Below are 26,210 nucleotides of genomic sequence, written 5' to 3'. Positions count from 1 at the left end.
TAATGCTGGTCGGGTTATGGATTTTTTTCATCTCCACTTCCAACATCTCAGAAACTCAACCCAGATATATGGCCTGAGCTAAAAGGATCACCGGTGCGGGAGCAACCTGTCCGGTCTTCCCGGGAGCACGTTTAGCTGGCCGACTTAACGCCGCTCGTACGGAGTTAAAGGGGTCATGTATCAGCACTTTTAAGTGGAATCCTCTGACAGAATTATAAATCCTAGTAATTGACGTTCTTTTTCTTGGTTCTTATACTGAGAAGAAAATCCTTATTCATAAGAAAACAGCAATGTCATTTTAGAAAGCTTTTCGTTATTACAACTGTTTCAGCGAGCCAACGCTGCAAGATTTGCTATTTCTGTGGGCATTTATTGAAAGCCAGTCATCATAGATTTATTTTTGCAATGTACTATATGTCGGCATATTGGGTTTTAAGAAGATGTTGGATTCATAATGACCAAAACGGGAGATCAAGACCCCAGCTGGCACAAAGGCTACCGAGACTTGAATTGTATAGTGTGACCATATTTTATTATTCAGCCGTAATCTTTACTGCTGCCTTTTTTTTCATGGAAAATTTTACACAGTCGGAATGTTTCCAGCCGCATGCATATTTTAAAGCATCATGCTCAGTTAATTGTTCGGGAGGTCGCACACATTAAAGGCAAATAAATATACGGCCTGGAATGCGCCCAATTGGCCTACAAAAAGCGTTTTAAACGAAATGACATTAAATAGAAAGAGCATTTAACAGTAGAACATAAACGTCAACACAACCATCCTTTACAAAGTGGGCGTTTGTGTTATTCTTGCGAGAACGAATTTCGAGGGTCACAATTATTTTGTCCCACAATTTTTTTGCTGTGAATGCTAGTTGTGAATCCAGCCGCACAGGTTTCGCATTCTGCGGACGTGCAGGAAACAACATTTGTGTATTGGTAATGTGTGTATTATGTACCACACACAGAGCGTGTACGTTGCATTGAAATAGACACGACTTGAAATACTTATACCACAAAATGTCTGCCGCGTCCGATGTAAACAACCGTTTTGTCCGTGTTATTCTCGGCCGTTAACGGTAAACATTTTAGGTTTGTTTCCTTTCAAACAAACCTTTAAAATATGGTAAGTAAACGATCCAATACATGACATTTTGGGGGATTTCAGGCCGTAATGCCCTTTTTAACAATCGGACGTGCTCTCATAACGGCGATAACAGCGAATCGCATTGACAAAGGGATGTTTTTTTTTTAATTATCTGAAACTGTCAAAATAATTTGCATTGTAAAGCAAGTCGCAATAGTAGTTGTACGGCGTCAGTGGCCCTACATTTGATGGTTGAAAAAAAAAAACATTGTTGTGTCACGAATCTGTAAATGCAAACCTAATCAAGATCGTCGCAGCGTTATTTGACGAGCTCTGTATAATGTTTGCCTTGCCCGGAAAATTGACACTATAGTGTTTCGCGCGCGTATAATATCATACCGGCCTGGATATTTCAAGCATATACATGCACTGTAAGTCGTGTTACTTGCAATCAAATATCACGCCCTCTCAACATCCACAAACAGCATTGATGTGGTCTCGCTATACTGAAAATTACTTTCATATCAACTTTTGGAAATTGTAGTGGAAATACAATGAATACGATCATATGTGTTAGAAGTGAAAATTAAAGTGTTTGTAATGGTTTGCACGTCAATTATCGCTTTTGATCAGAGTGATATCCAGTATTAAATACATGGCTTCCAGTTATTTTTACTGGGTCCTCTAGGGAGGTGTAGCGCTAAAACATTGTGCAAATGGACACTTAATTACTACTGTCCAGTACAAGCTTCATTACTATACTAATGCCCGAATTTCTAAAAGCCTAAACACGGCTTTTAAATGGTCCTTCTCGTAGCCATTGGAGCGCGTTGAGCCCATGCATTGACCCTCTCGGATATGACATAGCTTTGGTATATTCGTAAAAACAGCAATGCTAAGTACATTCTGTAATATACAACGTCAGAATAAGTCCCCGTTATCTGCCTGGTGGGTCGTTGATCACATGTCATTGAATAATTCGTCTCAAACCACCGTACAGCTCGCGCGGCCGCACAGCAAAAATAGAAGTTATTTTCATGGTAAAAATGATAGAAGTTTCATTGCACGATCATGCGTTTGGTGGCTCTGACCAATCAGATGGATGAGGGTTTATATAAGTGTTGTATATAACAAATAATGAATGCTTCACATTTTGCAATGACAATAATAATTTCATTCGGTGACAGATTGAATGTTCTATCTGTCACCTCGTGAAATTATTCTTACCATTGCACCCATAAGCATGACCTATTTGTATATAAATGTGGCTCAGTAGGACATTAACATTGTGGGTCATTTCGATGACCACGATACTTATCTATATCATGAGTGTTATCAATGGAAAGGTGAATATGCCACGCCTTCAAATATCTGACAAGGTTTGGGCGAAAGACAAGTCCGAATTCTATTTAAGAAAAACAACAACAAATATCCCCAAATACATGTTAGCTTCGGAACGGGCAAATTCGAAAGTGATATCAAAGTAAAATGTACAGGGGCGTGGAGTCCGCCCTCGGCCGTTTAACGGTCAGATCGAAGATTTGGCTGGAAGAAGGAACAAGGCCGCAGCCTGCACGAAGACACAGCCTGGGGTTACAGAAAAGGACAGTGGTTGCGCCGAGTTACAGCCAAATGCACAATTATTCCCGTGTGGGAAACACAGCAAATGTCATGGCATTTCTGTGAACTTATAAACGGGTCCTAAGGATGACAAAGATATGGTAAAGTTTCACTAGTTGAATAGAAAGTCATCGTGATGGCATCCAGTGGTTTACTGCGGATGGTACACATTCGTGCCTGCGGGAATGTATTCTGGACAATGCTATATGTGAACAATGTGCGTATTCCCATCTATAGTTCAGATTAGCTATACCATATTTTGTTCTTTCAAAACGAGCGAAATGACATTTCAAAATCTATTTAAACAGCGCGCCTTGTGTCATCAGGGTGTACAAACATGTTATTGTTGACGGGAATATAGGATCTATTCCTAACGACACTATAAATGTTTTCATCAATCTGATATTATTTTTAAATTATCAACATTATTATTATACCATTATTTTTTTTTTATGTTTTCATCAATCTTATATTATTTTTAAATTATTTACATTATTATTCTACCATTATTTCTGTGTGTGGAGGTGGAGGTGAGAGAGGATTTAAAAAAAAAAAAATTTTGTTGGCAAATTTGAACTAATATTAGGGTTTAGTTGTTTCGTGTTAGGATTAAAATGCACAAAATTGATGTCAATATTGTTTTACATTAATCTGGATCGTCGACTGTCATCGCGAGCAGTGTATGTCAAGTGGTATTTGTACTTCAAATACATAATCCAAAAGAACGGAGGGAAGATTGTTTTCTCTGTTTTTGCTAATGATATAGGAGTCAGGTTGGCGCAGTGGGTACTTGGCCTCACCTTCCAACGCCACGTCCCGGGGTCGATTCCTACCCGGACCACATGTGGATTGGGCTTTCAATCCCCACCTCATTCCGTGTTTTTTTTGCCAAGAATATCCTTCTGGGGGTTTACTCGCACCTTTTAAACTGTAGTTTCTTTTCACTGTCTTCTCTCTATATGTTTCTTCGGGCCTTCGAGCTACAGTGCTTAGGCCAAAAAAAAAAAGTCTCCGGTTTCTGGTATGCGCGCGCGTCGCCATAGCCATGCGCGTCGGCAAAATGAAAATTTTTTTTTCAATGAAAGATGATGTCTCAAAACCGCCAAACTCACTGGTTTGACTGGAATTCTGCTGCTGCGCAATTTCAACGTGTTTTTAGATGGGGTTATGATCGAGATTAAGCTTTATGTGGCCTCTCTGGACTCCCATATATTTGTACTAAGTTTAGTCGGGCACCATTTGCAGTCATCAGCCGACATTTGAAGCAAAAAAGTCGGGTAAAAAAAAAAAAAAAGCCGCGTCGCCGCACCACTTTTTGGACAAGCTCCATACCAGAAACCGGAGACTTTTTTTTTTTGGCCTTAGGGCACTTTTGCAGAATCCTTGGTTTCATTATCATAAAGTAATAAAACAATATTAGTCCAGGCAAAATACTTCATTTTTTTAGTGAACCTCAAACAAATTGCAACAGAATTTTTTTCACCACAGTACATTTCTATAAGGTCCCTAAAATGACATACTAAAAGTCCAAAAAAATCCAAGTGGTGGAAATATGCCTAATTTGCATAAATGCAAAATGGCCGAAAATTTTAGGACTTTCACATTGATTTGGTCATATTTCTCATACTCGATAGCTTTTTGAGGTACTTAAAACGACAATTTTGGTCCGTTTACATCGATTTCATCATTATTCTAGTCCTAGGTAACTTTTAAGATCCCCATGTTTCCAAAATTTTCCATATGCCGTATTTATTAATTTGCATAAATACCATACATTAATTTGCATAAATTAAAGCTAAAATTATGGCTGCCATATGTGGAAATGTCACAATTAAAGTTTCCCTGATAATCCAAATTCAGTTATTTATACATAAATATCACGGTGCATTTCTATAAGGCCCCTAAAATAGTCCCAAAAAATCCAAGTGGTGGAAAGATGCCTAATTTGCATAAATTCAAAATGACCACTTAAAAACATGATTTTCATATTGATTTTGCCATAATTTTCGTCCTACATTGCTTTTTGGGGTGCTTTAAAGGGATATACAACATTTGCAAACATCATCACGAAATACCTTACTGGATTGTTAGGGAATGACAGTCAATTAAAAGCATCCTGTAAAATCGTAGCTCCTAGTGTGCTGACATTTTCAAGAAAAAATGTATTTTTTCAACGCCGGTCGGCTGACCAGCGTTGGAGAAACTGGCTTTTTTTTCAAAAACTGCTCTTAATTTTTCAAATTTAGTTATTCCGCATTTTCTTTGCAATTGATCACACACCTGTGAAGGAGTTCACACCTGCTAGACTGATTCTCTGACCTTACAATTCCCCAACGTCTATACATTGCTCTGATTCATCGTAAGTGGGGTCAGGGAACCAGACTACAAGAACATGATTGATTTTCTTGGTTTTTCCAGCATCTACCAGCCCAAAACGTGAAACAAGTCAGTTCAACAAAATTGCTTTAACATACTAATCCACCAAATCCATATAACTGCAGCAAAAGCAAATGTTGTACATGTACATGTATATTCCCTTTAAGCAACAATTTGTCTTTTTACATTGATTTAATCATTATGCTAGTCCTGGGTACCTTTCGAGATCCCAATGTTTCCCAAATTTGCCAAATGCCGTATAATAATTTGCATAATTTTAAATAAAGTAAAGTAAAGTTACAATTATGGCACACTGATTGTGACCCGTGTTGGGCCCGCTTAAGGGCCCCGAAAAAAAAATGATTCTAGATGATCTGTGGTGTGATCTGAAGCCATTTCTGACCACTTAAACCAATATTTTCTTAGCAAAAGAAAATAATTTGAACATCGTTTTTGATGTTGGAGGCAATGAATTAGCTATTCTGAGCTAGGCTTTGGGTCAGGGCCCCCAAAAATTTGATTCTATAGATGCTCGGTGCTGCATTTTTCCCCTCTTTTAACCATTACTTTCTTAGCAAAAGATAATAATTTAAACATCATTTTCGAGGTTGAAGTCATTGAATAAGCTATTCTCAGCTAAAGGTGTGGGGTTAGGGGCCCGCTTATTAAGGGCCCCGGAAAAAAATTGGATTCTAAATGCTCTGTGGTGCGATCTTAGGCAATTTCTGACCACCTTAACCATTATTTTCTTAGCAAAAGATACATTGCATGTAATAATAGGGCCCTGTAAATGAGACACGAGTTCAAAAATCTGGGGGGGGGGGGACATTTGATATTGTGTCCCCCACCTTTCAAAAAGTGTGGGGGGGGGGGGGGGACATGTCCCCCTGTCCCCCCAGGATTGACGCCCATGGTGCGAATAGAAATTGCACATGCCGAAAGTATGGGCTCTGTTGTTCAACTGCTTGCACTGAATGCCGTGGCACTAGTTGTGCCAACTCGCCTACAACCAGACATTGATCCTAATGCTGCTGAAGATTATAGTCTGCCACATAAGTGTTCATTCTAAGATACAAAGATGTACGTGTAGATGATAACAACCAGACTAACATTGCATGCAAGCCAATATCGATGAAAGGTCGCCAATATGGATCTTTGTGATATTTCTGTATTCATAACTGAACTTGGATTATCAGGGAAAGTTCAATTGTTTTCTCCCTTCACAGTAATCATATTATGATAAGAAGTTAAGCTACAGTTTCATTTCATTTACTATTCCGTATTTTGTATTTTTGATTTGCATAATCAAAGCTGATGTTAATGATTTAGCGAGACCACTTAAATAAGTACGACTTTAACTATAATTGTGTTTTTATTTAATTGACTAGCTACTTGTTCCTTGTAAATTGTTTAGAATTAGTATTTAACTTTGTCATTCTGTTCTTGGATGAAGATTACTCAATATGTATCTTTTGCCTCTTAAATCAGACTCAATAAAAGTGCAAAACCTGATGAATAGTTACCCCCGCGACCCATTTTTCATGGCCTAAGTCCCAACACAGATCCTAATTGTGCTGTAACTTCAACTTTACTTTATTTGAATTTATGCAAATTAGTACAAGGCATTGATGCAAATTATTATACAGCATTTGGCAAATTTGGTTAACATAGGGATCTCGGAAGGTACCCAGGACTAGAATAATGATGAAATCAATGTAAAAGGACACATTTTTGTTTAAAGTGCCCCAAAAAGTAATGTAGGACGAGAATTATGGCCAAATCAGTATGAAAATCATATAATTAGTGGACATTTTGAATGTATGCATATAAGACATATTTCCAGCACTTGGATTTTTTTTTTTCATTTTTTTTTCTGGACCTATTAGAAATGCTCTGTGGTGTGATACATAACTGAACTAGAAGTTATTAGAGAAAATTCAGTTGTGACATGTCCACACATGGCAGCCATAATTTTAACTTTAATTTATGCAAATTAATATACGGCATTTATGCAAATTATTATACGGCCCCTAGCAAATTTGGGAAACATAGAGATCTCGAAAGGTACCCAGGACTAGAATAATTATGAAATCAATGTAAAAGGACAAACTGTTGTTTAAAGTACCCCAAAAAGCAATGTAGGACGAGAGTTATGGCCAAATCAATATGAAAATCATATTAGTGGTTATTTTGAATTTATGCAAATTAAGCATATTTCCACCACTTGAATTTTTCTTTTTTTTAAGTTTTTTTCGGGACCATATAGAGACCTCTGTGGTGTGATATTTATGTATACATAAATGAACTACAAGTTATTAGGAAAAATTCAATTGTGATGTCAACACATGACAGCCATAATTTTAACTTTAATTTATGCAAATTAATACATGTATATGGCATTTATGCAAATTATAACACCGCATTTGGCAAATTTGGGAAACATAGGGATCTTGAAATTTACCTAGGACTAGAATAATGATGAAATCAATGTAAAAGGACTAAAATTGTTGTTTGGAGTTCCTCAAGAAGCTATCTAGTATGAGAAATATGACCAAATCAATGTAAAAGTCCTAAAATATGCGGCCATTTGGGATTTATGCAAATTAGGCATATTTCCACCACTTGGATTTTTTTGGACTTTTAGTATGTCATTTTAGGGACCTTGTAGAAATGCACTGTGGTGAAAAAAATTCTGTTGCAATTTGTTTGAGGTCAAACCTTATATTGCCTGGACTATATAGTCGCTGAGATCAACTTGTGTTGGGAGACAAATCATCTTTCAATCCACAATTTTGTTAATACATACACCGATCGTTTTACAAGATGGAGTCCTTCTGGTTCAAAAGACCTTAATTTCGAGGAAACAGTCTGACAGTGCTGCAAAATGTGTCAATGTCAAAAGATTTTAATACGATCGAACATTGGGAAATAAATGTGAAACCGGTACCTATCCTTCCACAAAAGCCCACAGTTTTATAAAATAAATGAAAATGCATGTCACTGAAAACTTTCCTTTAAACGCTAAACAAAGAAGGAATGACCCCCCTAAATTACAGTTTGATTGTAAGGAACAAGTTGTTATAGAAAGGAAAAAAGTTAATTAGATATTCCAAATAAAGAAATTCATGTTCGCCTTGTCAGACCCCATTCAACACTATACATACATTACAGTATTCCATAATGTACGTAAGCGTTAAAGGGGTCTTGCATTGCATTAATTAGTCACAATATTATTACTTTCCAGAACACAAAACAGCCGCCTATGCACCGAGGTGGTTAGAGCATGATTATCGATAACAATCGATTTGCGCACACGGCTACATCAGCCAGCCGTCCTAATTAGGTTGCTTCAGTTGGTGGCGCTGATGGGGCCGGTACGTCGGTAGCCTACTGCATGAGTCTGCTTCCAATCGATTAGAACCGGTCGCCGGTGTCAACAACAAAATAGGCCTGCGTAAAGAAGATCGGTAGCCCGCCGCCGCGATGGGCTGAAATAATGACATCGACTTCATCTGTCCGTGTTTAATTCTCGTGTCCTAATTAAAGACACATTTCTTTCGGCTTGTGTATACATTCAACGCACGCAAAAGAAGTAGACTGGAACACATTGCCGCAATTGCTCTTACAATTGGGGAGAAGGCAGTCACTAAATTTAGAAATACGCACACACCGAGAATAGTAATGTGCGAAAAAAACTCCAAGAATAGTAATGTGCGAAAAAACTCTAACTGAAAGTAAACAAATATTGTTAAATATTTTGGCATCGTTCATGGCAAAATTAATGACTCTAGTACACCGTATAGGGTAGTCCTGGTCAAAGATATAACGGTCGTGTGTTTACCTCAACCAAGGAGGTTGTATTTTCAACGGGGTTGGTTTGTGTACAATCATTACATTTACTGTGTGGACTTCCAAACAACAGAATGTCCAAGAGTACTGAAATTCACATTTCTTTGTTCTCGTGTAGTAAAGTTTTCGAGTTTGAAAGTGTAGTTTCAAAATGCTCTTATTTTAACCAGAATTAATTTCCTTGGCTGAAATTCGGACTAAATATCCCTTTTCTAAAACTCTTCCATTTGCGACGGGTCAACCCACCTTTGAAATTCCCAGTTTTTGAGTAAACTCTATTTCGTAAAAATCTTGTGGAGACGTATTCATCTATAGAATTGCCCTGTGGAGACGTTTACAATCTTTTCTTCCCTATTGTGTGTATGTCTCCAGAGGGCATGGTGTATCAGATCACATAAACCAGGTAGCAGCGACGTTGTGTGGACTTGCCCACATCCACACAAGGTTTTCCCCTCTCTGGAAAACAGGTTTAGAGGCATTTGTGGTTGGGTTAGGTTTATCCGTGGCAAAATGAAGAAAAACACGAAAGAGAATCATAGAAATAAAGCTGTGATGAAAGAATTTTCACAGTTTGAGTAAAATGATTTTTTTTCACTGGTTTATTAACTACACGAAAACAATGGAATGTCCACACTAGGTATGTAAAACAAACACGAGTGTGTTGGTTGGTTGGTAAGTGTGTTTCTCTGTGAACAGGATAGCTCGGATAACACTTGGTATGAGTACAAATCAATTAGATTTTAGAAGTAATCCTGATCTCTGTCTGGATGCAGGATTTTTTTAAAAGGATATTTCACCCATCATATGGAAAACTTTCACCAGATCGCTCTGTGTGACCAGCATCGTGTGTGTGGCACTGACCCGGTGACCATATGCCTCATTAGCCACCTAATCTAACTGCACAGGTCAATGGACTAGAACATTTTATACTAAAATGAGGGAGTAAGAAGGTAGACCAACACAGATAGAGGGGTTGTCCTTTTTGGTACAAGTGCAAATCGATTAGATTTTGAAATAATTACTTGACAAAATAATTTGCGATCCACCCAAGTTTAGTTAGGTCGTAGAATGATTACTTGACAATTTCGAATTATTTGTTGCCCGTCAATAACAGATAGCATGGCTCCCGCCAATATCAGAATTGATAATGCTTATGGACTGGGAGCCAGTCTACTCGCATGGCGGATTTTTTTTTTTTGGGGGGGGGGGCGCAATATTGAAGCATGTTTAGAGGTTTGCAGACTCCCAAAACAGAAATAAAAGTGTTTATTTGGATGAAATAAAACAATTTAATCACAATTGGCGTTTACGGTGGTTTGTGGCTTACGTGTAATGCACGATTACCACTTTTGAAAGTATAGGCCTAGTTTGACGGCTGCGCCAACTCCCGAACATCAAATATAGCATGAATCGCGACACACTTAACGGAATTAATTTTAGCCCAACTAAATGCTTCCCGTGTTTCAAAAAAGGAAAAAATAGCAAAATATTACCCCCAAAATTGGGAGGGACCAGTGTGTCTCTGTAAAGCTTGATACTGATGTTACCGGTGGAAAAAAACACCATATATTGCATTTGGTATTGATATTACACACGCCCAAAAATCATTAACACAGAGCAACCCGATTCCAAAACTATTAGTAACCGAATTATCTTGTAAGTTATCTCCTTTTCTTGAACGCTTGAACAGACAAGAAAACGAAATATGAACTGATTAGAAATTTGGGGATAAGTCACAAAGATAACAACCATCCCAAGCATCAAGGGACTGACTTACACTCTGTGAAGTGTAGCGTCTGAAACGTATAGGCCTACATCAAAATGAATGCAAATCGTGTTAGTGAGTAGTAGTAACACGTTATATTTCTTCCTATTCTTTTTTTTTTTTAGGGACTCATCGTCACACGCAGTTCTGAAAGACAGACCAGACTGATCTACCATTGCCCATGTGCTGAGTGACGTCGTGGTACCGGTCCACGTAATAAAACCCGTCAAAATTTATGCGTAGACAAATTTGTAATTCAAGTGGAGTCGCCCCAGGCCGAATGCGCATCCCTATAGGCCTGCATACGTCACGGACATCGACGGCTTTCATATCACACGATGCATTTTTGGGAGGTGTGTTCATCTTGGGGGCCTGTTTGAGTGATAGCTGACTAGAGGGTGAGTCAAAAAGAAGGAAAACCGAATGGTGCCCCCTATTTTTTCAAGAGGTTTTGCATGTAGCGCTGTCCAGATTAAGGATAGGAAAGCTCCATTAATAAGCTTTCTTTTAGTGAAAGAATCATTCAAATCGCTCATGTACTTTTCCAGTTATGGAAAAACACCGTTTTTTATAAAAACCTTGTCTACGGATCACAATAAAGGTTAGTGATATTTCAGCAAAACTAAAACTTTTCACTATTTAAAAAACACATCAGAACACTCTCATAACCATGATAACTGGCACTTACCATAAGGTTTATTTCAAAGGCTGCTGCTTCCAATGTTAAAATAACATGTTTTACTATGCCAAGAGTGCATAGTTTTGCCCTGCCTCTACCCCGGAGACCTTTGGGGTTATTCCGATATTATTTTCAGTTTACGACATGCATGTTTCATTTTGTGATCCATGGACAAGAATAAAAAACAGTGTTTGTTTTTTAAAATTCCATAACTGAAAAAGTACATGAGCGATTTGATTTCACTGAAAGAAAGGTTATTATTTGGGCTTTCATATCTAAGATTTAGAAAGCGCCACATGCAAAACTTCTTTCCAAAAGAAAGGGGCACCACTTGGGTTTCCTTGTTTTTGAGTCGCCCTGTACAGTGGAACTGTGGCCTTTTATACGAATCATTTCATTATATTTTTTCCTCGTGCCTAATGGATTATTTGCTTCTTAAAAAAATACGGTGTAATTGTATTCGAAAATAGCTTGCACTGCAAACTTCAGCACCTGTATCTTCCACTCCGCTCGCAATTATTGCGAGGACCTAAAACAGATCAAATGTCCGATGGATGGAAGAGCAATCAGTGAAATATGAGATATCAGACACAATACCAGCAAACACCAACCAATAATTTGTTATCGTCATGAATTGATCGAAATATTTGAAGCATTCCATGGAGACAGTTTTACCAACTAAAACATTGGGTGAAGGGTCAGTTTCGCAGATCTGAATAAGTCAGAAGACATCAACCTAATTAATATATAACAAATATCAATCAAAAATAAGGTGTTACTGTTATAGCACTACAGTATGAGGAAACATATGGCCAAGTCACACTACAGCGATCGGGCACGAAATTAAAGCGCCGACATGCTGCCATATTTTATAAGTTATAGCGCCAGTGTGCCAAACAATATTAATGGTATAGGACAGCCATGCGCCATGCAATCGCTCTATAAACACACATTAGGTCTGAACTCAGACGCGCCCCTGATGCAAATTAGCCCGGGTAGATAGATCGCTGGACAGATCAAAGTTAATTAAGGCGGTGTGAAATCATGTACGGCGCCAACTCAAGCGTATGTTCGCATACAGTAGCATCCAGCGGGTTTTATGGGGCAGAGTAGGTAGGGTGTGTTAGAAAACCCTTGTTACCCATTCCCAGCCATACAATAATATTGTTAACGGCTGTAGGTTTTTAAAACGATTCTCACAAAAACAATTAGGTTTCCAATTTTCTTGCCAAATGCTCAACAAGACTCAAGCGTAAAATGCAATTCAGGATGCCTCTGAAGTCACAAGACAGGTTTTCGAACTGTTTTTTTTTTTCATTTACAAAAATTACAACCACAGATTAAGCGAAGAAAATTATTTCACTTTTATTATAAACTCTTTTAAAGAGATTTATCTAACTATTTTAAGGAGATCGCAAAGTTCAGAAATCAGAAATTCGGGCGACTAGGCCTACAATAATTCGGCGAAAAATGTGTTTTTATGTGAAATGTTCTCTTCTTGTACTTTTCGATTGCCTAGTCTTGTAACATGACACGGTTCGTAAGAGGGGCTTCACGCGGTTGCCAAGTTTGCTCTCCGAAAGGACAATTGCCTCCGGTGAAGTGCGGTTGCCATGGATACCTGACACACAACGGCGGGTCATTTAATAACCGAAGCAGACAGCCCTGACAGGTTCCGAACCTGAAAAGGTTTTAGGCGGATAGTACAACGTGTGGCAGTTTGCACTGGTGTGGTGGTTTGACAGCATGTACGATTATTGCATCCTCATTCAATATGACTGAATAGTCATAGTTATTTGACATGTTTTATTTAGGTGATATTTTTCTTTTAACCTATGTCCGGTCTTTTCCAAGTGCTAGTACATTAGAACGATCGAATGTACACTGTAAAACTGATGTTTAGGTTTTAGACACGTTTAAAACGTGTTTACCGTTAAATGCGTTTAGGGATGTGTTTAAATGCTAAACGCTTATTCTATTTAACGCGAACGTCACGAAACTACACGTGCTTGGCTTTTCAACACAATGTTTACATATTTGCATTGAATGCGTTAGTATTGGAGACGTGTTTATTTACAGAGAATCTCGCTACGCAGCAACTGCCCAATCTGAACAAAAGCCATGTTTAAGTGTGGCGTTTTGTCCCAAACAGCACTTTCTTGACCGCAATGATTAATTATTCAAATGAATCCATGATAGAATTTCGATATTTGCAAACATAAGTGGAAAAACGCATTACATCTCTTTTCGTATTTAAATATTTAATTGAAATCATTTATGCTGAAGCCGTGACTTCATCACGGCGGGTATAGCTTCATGTAAAGCTTAACCACAACACGCGCTAGTGTGTAGTTTATAGTAGGTTAGGCCTATCGCAGCATTGGTACATTCTACCATAAGTAATGTGAAATAATTTAAATCCCATTAATATAAAAGTCTGGTTCCCATTCAAGTCTGGTTCCCACTTCTGTAAATGATTCTGTATATATGCAGTTACTTTCTGGAACTAAACGTACACAACAGAAGTCGTTTAAATGCTCAAGCTAAACATGTTAAAAATGTAAACATTTAAACATTTAAATGTAAAATATAAACATGTCGTGGGCTAAACATGTGAAAAAAGTGGGTACAAGAACGTGTTTAGAAATATGTTTATACTCTAAACGCCATTTTTACAGTGTACATCCTTGGTTTCCGAGAAATACATGACTTTAAAAGAACTCCAGTAATTGCCTTAGAAGTGAAAAAATGTTGGAAGGTATTCACCATGCAGTAGATCCATGAATACGAATACCATAAATGTTACTTATGAGTTTCTATAATGGTTTGTTTGGCAATTGCTTTATGGGTCTTCGCCGTAATGTGCTATTCCCTCCGCCAAGGAGGTTATGTTTTCATTGGCGTTGGTTTCTTTGTTGGTTTGTCTGTTAACAGTATAACTCACAAAGCTATGGACGGATTTTCATGAAAATTTGGTTAGGGGTGGTCCCGGCTTGGTACAAGTACAAATCAATAAGAATTTGCAAGTGATCCGGATCGGGTACTGGATGCAGGATTTTTTTTCTGAGGATTCTTCACCATTTTGAATGTGCAAATATTATGTCATGTGTATATACCATGACCTCTGTGTACAAGCAGCTCCGTGTGCGTGAACTGACCCGATGACGCTGTATGCCTTATTGCCCACCTAATCTAACCACACATGTCAATGGACTAGACCATTTTATGCAATGGGGGAGTGGAGCGGTAGACCGACACAGGCAGACACATGTAAACTACAAAATGTTTGAGTTTAAGTATTTGTTGTATGGAATAAATAACGAAATAAGCGGCCAACATTGCTATTTTTCGATAAATTCAGAATATGAGCAATCCTTTTGACATTTTAAATGTGCAATTAAATATGCAAGTTCAGTGGATATGCGAATATTTCTTTTGGGTGTACTGAAAATATGGCCGGGAATGGTTCAGCCTTGGCGGAGGTTTGCGCTCTCTCAGTGCTTTCTAGTTTCGTTAAAAGAAAGGGGTATGGTATATGAATTGAATGTAACAATGCAATACAAACATGCTTTTGAATAGCTTCAAAACAAAATGGAGGGGTAAATGTGAGCGTGACTTACATCTGACGTCATCGCTGGCGTGTAAAAACCGCACTGGAGGCAGACTATCCGGTCACAGTCCCCGCACGGTTGCCCCTCCGAGGCGGTACCAGGCTGGGGGTCGGGTACCAGCTCGGTCACGTGACATATGGGGCAGAGGTCTCCCTGTCGGCTTCCGGTGCTGGCCTCAGGCTCCGAGGCTGTGGCGTTCGACGCTCGTTGGAGGACCGAGGCGGCGTAGTTGGAGAAATCATCTTCCAAGTCCCTTCAAAGGTTCAGGTGAAGCAGTAAAAATAAGATGTCAAAACACAATTAGTCCAGTCAGTGGCAGGTCTAAATTAAGATGTGTCACAAATAGGAGACAATAAACAATAAGAAAGGAATGTCCCGGTAACAATTGAACCATATCTCTGACATTAATTTGTTTGTGAGGACCACAATAATCTGCGCTATCTCGATCATTAATCCATGATGCATATACATTCTATTTTGAAATCAACGGTGTTCAGTGAAAGTTGACTACCGGGGATACAATTAAGGTAAACACTATATATACCACACTTTCACGTACAGTCACACTGACGGCTCAAGTTCAAATTGTTACAAATTATGAATCCATTATTTTGGATTACCTGTTTGGTAACACCCCACCACCTTGGTATTTTACCCTATAGTATATCAATACAAATCACTTAGTACAGTGTTCGTGTCCATATCATATCATTTTTATTGAGATTTTTCGAAGCCCCAAACAGTTAGAAGAACCTCTCAACATGAGTGCAGACAAAATTATCATTGCAAGCGTATAGGCCTATGCAAAAATACAATTTCTTTCCATTCAAAATTGTTGAGTGAGCTAAAGGCACTTTCTTTGTCCAGCCATAGGTACTTGACGATTTATGTCATCATCGTCTGACCCTTTTTTTTTACCAAAAAAAAATACACAATGTAACTTGAGCTTCTAAATCTTCGGTAAGGGGACATCTGTTTCCCATTCAACGGGTATATCCCTTCAGTCCAACTACAACTCCTCGCACAGAACTTCTTATCCTCTGGTAACATATCAGGTTCCATGAGGAAATGACGGCGTGCTGTGTGCTGCGTATCCGCAGCGTACCGACGTGCAGTAGACGCCCGAATCCTTGGTATTGATTCGGCGTTTGATGAATGCACATCTGAAGATCATTTCGCCGGAAACAACGGAAGATTGATGGCAGTTTAAAGAGCTGTACTCGTTAAGCGTTCGGATCCTTGTTAATTCATGCAAGACACGACTGAGTGCCAGTACTGTGCAGATGTACAATGGTATACGTGCATCTGATATTTGCAGTCATGACGAGCCGCAATCTTTGTCACGTAATTCCTCAAGCCATACATATTTCTTTCTTTTTTTCATGTAAAAGGTTATACACAAAGCCCAGGGGCCAATTTCATAGAGCTGCTTTAGCACAGAATTTGCTCAAGCACAAAAAAGCTCTGCTTAATATAATCAGTTTACCAGCCCAAACTTTATGCGATTGTTATGCTAAGTAAACAACAGCTAAATGCCAGTCATAAGGAATGTACATCGTATAGCATTTTGGCCGGTAACCTGATTATATTAAGCAAGGTTTTCTTGTGCTTAAGCAAAATTTGTGCTTAAGCAGCTCTATGAAATTGGCCCCAGCAGGTTATTGATCCTATTATTACAGACCATACAAAGGGTACGTTAGAAAGACAAACAACAGGGCACAAACAGATAAACTGCACACACTGCAAAAAGACGAAAAGAGAAAAGTGCCCACAAACAAAATTACCAATACAAAAGAAACGTTTAAAAGATACATCTCAATTGGAACTGCAGTTAGAAAAGGACTGAAAAATGAGGTGAGAGAATTTAAATGATGGCCAGACCGAAAATAATCCTCGCTCAAAAAGAATCTGAAACAAGAAATAAAATCTCTGAAACTTTAAAGGGCACACTGATATAATCGACAATTACAACCAGTTTAAAGATTTACTTTAAAAAAATTCAATAAAATTAGGGCCTAATGTAGAAGCAACATTATCAACCTACTGCGGCTTGGATCTGGCATAAATTAGTGATCTGCTGAAGCCAATTTGCTAATATTTTTAGTACTTTTGTGCAGCCCTTTCCCAAAAGTGCTTCCGAAGCCTTTTACACGGAAGTTTGTAAGTGTGTGTATTTACGGGGTGTGAAACGAGGACACACACGTGCAACATCATCGATGAATTGAGGACATAATTAACCAAATCGAGGACGACACCACGATTAAAAAACGTGTACAAAACCGATGAGAGCTGTTAAAAAAATGTTTAGTATAAACAAAGGAAAAGGGAAGAGGAACATTAGAAAATCCTCAGTTTATTTGTGTGCGAGTTTGTTTCTGCATTCAATAGGGAACGTTGAACAATAAAGGACAATAGGGTCCTCAATTCTCGAAGGTCCCCAATTGGCGATCGTGTACAAAACATATATCCTAAAAAGTTAAAGTAAAAACAATAGGGGGTCCCCAATTGCAGGCAAATACACACTTGCAGGTGTGTGGGTGTGGGTGTGTGTGTGTGAAAACGCCTCGGCTTCCCACTTCCAGGCGGATGAGTTGACAATCGAAGTAGTTAGATGTGATGTCACTTTGCAGGTGAGAGTATACGGTTCCAGTTTTCTAGTTCTCGGATTGGAGTGCCGTTCCAGTTTTCTTGTTCTAACCTTTTCAAGAGATATTACACCACCTGCCGAAGTCTATTATCTTGTGTACCAGCTAATGTTTAAGTTGAAGCTTTTCGTACGCCAAACCTTAATGCCGCCTGATCCGAAACTATCCACGATTCCTTCTATAAGCTTACACGCTTTTAGTGCATCTGAGTTTGGAAACCTCGTTGATTCAACTCGTAAAGGTACACGCGTATTCTGAACCCTGCATCCATTCTATTAACTTTTCGTAATGGATATAAGCAGACAAACCAGTGACAAGAGGCCCTGCGCGACGCTGAACAGAAATATATTTTGAAACCTTTTAGAGCTTCTCTAGCGGTAGCTAGGCCTTCAATTAAAAGCTACTGAAACTCGAGTATTATCGTGCATTTTGGATGACATACGAATCTACTGCATGATGTCGTAAATTCGTACGAGGGTGGTCAGTTTTCAATCTTAATCCTCACCCGGCCCGCTCAATCAGCATCTATGTGTTCATTGACCTCCCAGCAGCAACCACTTAAAATTTCTCTCGGGGCTGCTCAGACTTGAACATCTTAAGTCGGCTTGGGTTTACTCGCGGTAATCTTCCTGATAAAAAAGTATATGCCTATAGCTTACTCCCACGACAAATCGGTCCATTTACGCGATGCTCGGGCTGAAGACAATAATTGCTCGTGGGCCGAGCACAAGTGATCCACAAATGGAAATGTTGGTCTCACCTGCTCAATACGCACCCTGTACATAGGCCGAATCTGCCATATTTCTCGGAAATACGAATTTTTCTAAACAGTTCGCACAAAGCAAGTGCTTGGCCGAGCGGGTTTCACTTAAGGAACTATTCATCGAAACCAAAACCAGAAAAGAAAACTGAAATAATACATACATTCGTCAGAAAAAAGTTTAAACGGTAAATATTCGACTTTTTGTGTGGAGTTTAGCTGAAAATAGCCCGATTTACCGTCCCTCGGCCTCTTTCACGAGCCCTCATGTTGACCCTGTGGTCGGGCGGCCTTGGGCTAAACGGATTATGAATGGTCTATTCTCAAGCTTTCATTAGATGTAAAACTTGATCTCATTGGTTAGGCCTACTCACTTTTATCGGAAAAAGGAATTACTTAGAAATTTTCACCAATTATATCCAGCTTCCGTTGACCACTCATTTGGATCGTACCACTGTAGCAGTAGGTACGACGCAAACACAAATTCTCACGATACAATTAAACACGGGAAAGTTGGGTTGTGTGTTTGTTTGTTTGTTGGGTTTGTTTGTTCGATTGTTTCAAGCACTGCTGTTATCCACTGAGGAGAACATTTCCAAGAACTCGTCTTCAGGACTAAATTTATTAAATGCTGCTTTGATAAAGTATTGTGAAAACACTGCCGCTGCTGCATATCTTTTTTATGTTAACTAGATGGCGTCAGTAATAAAAAAAATCCGTCATGTCCGGCAATTGACGGTAAGAGTATTACCAATCATGCGTGTATACGCGCAGAAAGGTTCAATGTCCGTTGCTTGACGCCTTCCTCCTCACCTCCCATGTGTATTGCCTGCATGGGTAGTGTTCCTCTCCCGTGTCCCCTCCACCGAAGGAGCCTCTCTTTCAATTATGGGAATTGCTGTGGCATTGTGGCTGGATCCCCCAACGAGTTTGGCAGAGCTGTGACGTCACAGACAGGTGCATCTGTTGGAGTGAGCCCGAAGAGTGCGGTCTAGCGTCCGTAAAGTCCATCGATTTGGTTTGCGTAGGGGGAATGGGGTATGCGGCGAACTATCCAAACAATTTCACCATCAAAATAATGAGGATGCAAGTGCCAATACAGCGAGGAGTTGGGGGGGGGGAGACTGAAGGCTGCCCGAGCAAAATATCGGAATGGGGGTAGAAACAATGTGGGTGGGTTGATGTCGGATCTCAATTCATGTCCATCATTCATCCTTTCTTAAAAGCTGTTCCGCGGTCCGGGAAGTATAGCTCTGTTACCCGATAAATAAAACCGACACAGATGAGAGGGGTAGTCTATAATGATATACTTTCAGATGGAGCTTTCATCTATTGTTTCCAAGCATTACAACACACACAGTGCATTTTCATTTTCAGAAGAAAAAAAAAACGAACAATATTTTGACACGATATGATTTAGGATGAAAAATACTTTTGATATTAAAAATAGTGCTAGGGCACTAACAGACTTTGTTGCACATCCATTGCAGCCATGAATGCGAAAGAAATTAACATCATTATGTGTGTAATGGCTGTGTGGTACATAACTGCTAGTGTTCTGCATAATTTGTTTTTAGAGTTTTCTATCATGTATTTGGCCGTACAGGCGTTTTTATTTATAAGCACATGAACGTCAACAATTCGCGTGATGTGTATTTGGCTGCTGGCGTTCTACATAATTATTACGGGCAACTCTTCGCTCACGACCATGCCATGAAACCGTCACCAGGGAGACGATTTACACCATGCATAATGAAGGCTGATGAAATTTGACAGTTAGTAGTGAAGGCTCCGCTTCGCTGCACGACAACACGGAGTCGCCGTGATCGTTTCATATTTATAGACGGATCATCTGGTGCATGTAGTATTTTATTCAGTTGTAACCGGAGAGTGAATTGTTTGACATATAATACGCATTTTGCGCCGCAAATATGAAAACACAAGAAAAAAGGTAAAACCGGATCGTGGCTGTATACGTCTAAATTTGTCATGCCTATATTTTTTTTAATAGGTATCGCCCAAACGCACGGCCAACGGCAACTAAGAGTGTGGGCTACAAGCTAAATAGAGGAGAATAGAACGACAGAATTCAGTGACATAGGCCTAAGATATATGTTCACATTTCTTTTGGATTCTAACAAAAACCAGGCAGAGGGCAAACATGATTCGGAGAGGACTTCGAAAGAGGGAAAGACGTCAATATCACGCAGTAAGAATAATTACGTTTGTTAAACTTAACACATTAACAAGTGTATTTATTTCAAGTCAATTCAAACTAACATTTAATTCCATTCTAAATGAGAAATATGAGCAGAGTATACACGAATAAGTAAAGGAATAAATAAAAGGAATTGCCAAAAACTTGTAAGAGGCTAAAATATTTATAGGTATTATATGGAAGCATCTTCTGGAAGCCTAGGTTTGTGGCGAGATGCCTTGGACGTACTAACACAAAACAGAAACAAGAACAATATAATGCAAATTAACGTGTTCTGTGATTTTAACTTGAACTTAATCAAAATGTATACTGTCCAACTTGCAATAAAAGGAAAACTACCAAACAGTTCTTTATTTTTGCAATAAAGCAGCAGGTAATATATACAGACAAGATTTGTAGGGGAGGCATATTTGAACAGGCTACACCAAATTACACACGAGCCAATGTAAGTACATACTGTATTTCGACCAAAATGAGATCTTCGAATGCAAGTTTATCGTCAGACTATACTTGTCAATCATCAACCCTAATGCGCCTTGTTCACGTTGTTGGTTATAACAATGATATACAAACATCAGTGCGCCACAGTCGACCATCATAATGCACCTTCAATGTATACATTTTTAGTGAGTGGGCAGGCTGGGTCATATTGAACTTATTGTCATGTACTGAATTCATTGGACATGTTCTGAAAGATTCCTAAATATTGATTGCGGATTTTTTTTTCAATATTTCTTGGGAGGAAAAACAGTGTAAGGCCACATAAAAAAACATGTTTAGCGTCCTGCTTTTTTGGGGAAAAAAAGGAAGCGGGAGACCTGTTTTGTCCCCTCCAAGCTGGCCGCCCGACCGGGCTATTTTTCAAGATGGCTGGCAGTTTGTTTTTTTAAATGGCCAACATTGGACTCAGGAAATGACATATCAGCTTTATATGGGCTAGATGCAACAGACAAACAGGCCAAACTGATGTCACTGTTTAAAATCTATCATATTTTCGGTTTAAAAAAAATAATAAAAACAGGCAGCCTCCAAAAAATGGAAACGGGGGGAGGGGGTTGGGCTTGGGGACGCTAAAAAATGTTTTTTTTTCTATTTGGCCTGAAATAAGGAAGTATAAAATTAGGCAGTCCTAACCTGAGTGATTTTTTTTACCATCACTTGGGACAACACTGAGCATACAGTGTTTGTAAAAATAGTCGGTGAAGGGCAAAACCCAATATTGAACTATGAAAAATGTTTTTTTTTTTTCTGTTAGCCATTTTATTACAGGAGTGCGCCGTATCATTTGCAACTCACATTGGTGACGACTGTTTCGTATCTGCGTATACAGGATTTGACATTTGGGACTTGGATGAACAAATGCAACTGCTGTGAAAATATTGACATTTCGGGTCAAGTTGTCTTAAGTTGATGAGCAAGTTATCTAAAATCATTGAAACGCCAATTTCAACTGGCATCCCCAACAGTGGTTTGAATGTTAATTACGATTGTAAAAAAAAATATTTTCTTTATGATGATGTAAAGGTGAAGATTATTCATGGCTTCGAATATTTCGGTTTGAATTCTCTCTTGCTATTCAAAAGGCCAAGTAAAAAGAAATCGTTTATCGTCCAGGATTTTTGAAAAAAAGGGAGGAGGCGGCCTTTGAATTTTTCAAATTAGTGCCTGTGGTGAGATGTTATGCCATTTTCACTGAAGTGGCTCATTTTCCAGTCTGCACACGAAATTAGGGTTTGCCTTTTTTAAATGTGTCAATAACTTCAATTGAGTCAGTCACCATGACTGGGTTTTTATTTGTTATTACACTGCTTCACATCAGTACGCGATTTAAATAAATTTGTTGAACCATGGAACCGTGGTCAGAGGTTTGTTAGCGTGTGTTCTTTGCTAGCGCTTTTCTTCAATATGGCACAATGGATATACATGAAACTTTCACCAAATATGTCCAAAATACCAGCCTTTAACATATGTCATTTGCACTTGTTTTGATAATTGCAACATATTTTTGATATTTTCTTTAATTTTGGTCCAGATCATTCTGACTCACCCTATAAGCTACAATTTTGTTGGAAGAAAAAAAAAAATTGAAACATTGCAAATGTTTGATTAAAAAAAAAAGATTTAAAAAAGGAAGGAATTGGCCGGGGAAAAAAAAGGAAGCGGGGGGGGGGGGGGGGGCGGGTTTATTATTTTACTTGGCATGTACCTAATTATTGAATGCTCTAGTATTTTTAAAAGACCCTTTCTCACTGCAGCAGTCTTTAATCGGTTTCATTAACGGAACTCGGTTTATCTTGCCTGCTGCAATTCGACTGCATGTTCATATAAATGAACCTTCTAATAGAACTTACAACTATGTGGCAGTGAAACTATGGCAATGATTTTGAGGTTATACGTTTGACTTAGCCGGATAAGGTTGACTGGGATAAGGGAAGGAAGTGCTTTTCTTTCTACATTGAGGTCTAATCAAGCATAAATGTGCCAAGTTGTAAAATGGTAACACTATGCCTTACCATGAAACGAGGTCTGTCCTAACACTTTTTGAAGTTTCACATTAACTTCAGTGTCGCTCTGTTTTGTTTTTGATCATCTTCTTTGGAATCTGTTCACATTTCCTTTTATTGGTGGGGGAGTGGGATAACATTTATTGCTTGGACCTCTTGGGTTTAAAAGTTAGTGAACGTTTGGGTTACAAAATTAGATAGTAAATTGGGAGCACTTTCAAGAAAATTGTTTTACATTTAATCGGAAGAAACTGGTAATTATGGAGCCATTTAAGTGTCTCCCTATGTCTATAACCGGGCGGATCCAGACCACAACTTTTTCGGGGGCCAAAAAAAAAGTTGGTCCCCAAAAAGTGTGTCCCAAAATATTACGGCGTGGGGTTCGGGGATTCTAGATGCTCTGTGGTGCGATCTAAGGCAATTTCTGACTTAACCAATGTTTTTTTTTAGGCAAAGATGGTGGTGTACTCATTGCCTACCTTTGTTGCGAAGTAAATTTGATTCGTTTTGGGGGCGGAAGCCATGGCCCCATCCCCCTCCCCTTGATCCGCCCTTGGTCTATAACTACCATTTCAAAAAACGAATCTAATGTCGCAAAATGCTTAGGTCGAGAGAGTAAACAAGTTTGTGTGGGGAGTAGGCCTATTTTCTAATGATGAGGTTTTTGTTGGTTTTTGTTTGTGCACAAGTCGAAAGGAAATATTTTTCATAAGGTCGCCAAAATGGGGTAAGAGTCCCCTTCCCCCTCCTGGAAAAGCAAAAAGAAAAAGAAAAAAAAGGAGAAAAAAAGGGAAAAAAAGAAAGGAAGGGGAGGTGCGAAGTCATATTGCTGTTACATGTATTTAATGCACAATACTAAACAACATGGGCGTCTGCAGGGGTGTCAATGGGGTGGGATGGGCAAATGTCCCCCGCCCGCACTCCAAAAAAATGATAAATTGAGAATATGCTACTAGAGAAAGAACAAAGATTTTGGAAAATAATGTACTTTGCCCCCTCTAAAAAAAAAAAGACCTGGCAACGCCCATGTTCATGGTTGTTATTATTCTTGGCGAGTTTGACACTTGGTTTGGATTTACAACTGAAGTGTCGGTTATTAGCTGAAGTAATAACTTTCCCAGCATGCGAAGCAAAAAGCATGATGATGCTTCAAACTAGCCATTTTATTATTACTATTGACATAATAACATTTTAATGTGCCGTAATGCAGACAGCAGCATGTCGGATTTCCAGTTACCGATGCATAACACCATGGTTCAATACGTTGGCCTATATAATATCCAGTGTGAGCTCATAACATTATGCTATATGAACTGACACTATGTCCCGTGCTGTATTCAGGTATGATGAAAAGTCTTGGTTCCGATGTCCTTGAGCATGATACATAACAGTGACAGTATCTTCATACTAACAACATTAAAGCAAGTGGGTGCATGAGTAATGGCCTTTTTTTGATATCATAAACTCCCTGTACAGATCTGTGCTCTCTGAGATATAACTGTAAGATTGGTGATTAAAGGCAATACACTAATTATTTATTTTAGTAGAAGTATTTTTTTTACTAACCTCACACGTCTTTCATCCCTCGCCTGTAAGTCTCTAGCCCTTGCCAGAACAGACAAGATATGTGCCCTTTCCTGCTCTGTTAGGTGGCTCAGATCGGCCTCCGGGGGTTCAATCGGAACATTGGGGCCCCTTCGGGTGGGCCGTTGCATCCTGGCGGACTGTTCAGACATCAAACTCAAAGAGTCGTCGGTGTAATAGCTGTCTTCTTCCTGACTGCTCAGGTTGCCCATGCTGTCAAGTTAGGCCCGGCGACCATTGCGTGTTTCAAGCGCAATGCCCATGGCGGACGGTGATACCACGAAGTCATACGATCCAAAAAAAAAAAACCACGCGAAGTTTGTAACGACAAATCACAGAGGTAAACTTGAAAGAAATTACATCAAGACTGGCTATTTGATAAGATCACAAGCTTCTTAGTATTCTCAGTAGCAGTTAAGCATCACACACAGTCCGACAAACGGTAGATCAATTTGAGAGTTGAAGACGATCTTTCAACGACATCGGTCAGAATGTCATCATCGTTAACAATAATTCTTTAAGATGATGAGACGAAGGTTAATTTTCCTATGATTGAATACAGAGAAAAGAAGCTACATTCGCGCCGACAACCACCTGCGTTATATATCCAAAATTAACCACGGACCATCGTAGCACGTGAACACACACCTCCGAGTTTGTCGATGATGCGAGTCATGAACAAAATAAATCCGCTTCCTTGGTATGCAAGACGGGGCTTCTCACTGCGATCTCCCGATGGCGTCTTGAAAGCTAAGCTAAGAAGGAAATGTCCTCCCCTCTTTACCTTCTCCGGTGCAAGTCATCGGTGCGGCCATCTTTTCTTGAGAGATTCAGGATGCGCTCATCAGTCGGCCACGGTGCCGTAATGCATCAAGGGCATCCACGGAAAATACGTAGCGTGTCACGATCATGCATGATGATGGGGCAGAGTATAGTCGCTGCGCATTATGCAGGAAGGCAGTTGGATATGTGCTCCGTGCAGAGCTGCTTAGTGTTGATGCTTACTGCTCACCGTGTTCGATTGCCCGTGCTCTTTCTATCTCGCTCTGTCTCTTTCCTCCCCTGTTCTCTTCTGGGAGTGAAACATTAAGGTCAGGGATTGGAACAGTCCATTATGGAATCGAGGGGGCTCAGCAGGCCCAACCACTTGTGAAATCCACGGGCAATTATGATTTGTTGCGCTAAGTGATGCGTATAGTATTTCAGTGCGGCGTACATAATGATGGGTAAAAACTTTATCCACTATTTTTAATGAATGAACATTAAGTGTAGTCTTCATAAAGCAATAATTTAATGCACATTTATTTTTTCTCAATTTCTTCGTGTGCCTCTGTGTTGATCTCACAGATACCGTTGCTTATAGGTCTACCATGTTGACATAATGGTATAAACACTGCAAAAAAATGGATCCAATGCATAACATAACATTTACAGGGAGCAACTTAAAAACAAGTTTGCGGTTTAATGTCCTCGTAAAACGATTACACTCGCCATAAAAAAAACTCTCTCGAA

The 26,210-nt window shown here is 39.2% G+C and overlaps 1 protein-coding gene across 1 annotated transcript in view; it reads right to left on the bottom strand.

Moving 5' to 3' along the window:
* Nucleotides 1-25,714, bottom strand: part of LOC119726383 — a 97,934-nt gene extending 72,220 nt beyond the window's left edge. Inside the window, exons 1-2 of the mRNA XM_038198037.1 lie at nucleotides 24,681-25,714; nucleotides 14,997-15,240 (exon numbers count right to left, since the gene is read on the bottom strand). Coding sequence (XP_038053965.1) covers nucleotides 14,997-15,240; nucleotides 24,681-24,910 — 474 coding nt within the window. The 5' untranslated portion in view covers nucleotides 24,911-25,714. The remainder of the gene's footprint in view (nucleotides 1-14,996; nucleotides 15,241-24,680) is intronic.
* Between the last annotated feature and the right edge of the window lie 496 nt (nucleotides 25,715-26,210).

Source organism: Patiria miniata, unplaced genomic scaffold (genome assembly GCF_015706575.1).
Source record: "Patiria miniata isolate m_02_andy unplaced genomic scaffold, ASM1570657v1 HiC_scaffold_2, whole genome shotgun sequence".
Lineage (NCBI taxonomy): Eukaryota > Metazoa > Echinodermata > Asteroidea > Valvatida > Asterinidae > Patiria > Patiria miniata.
The sequence above is the reverse complement of the archived record's forward strand: the minus strand, read 5'-3'. Positions and strand labels throughout refer to the sequence as shown.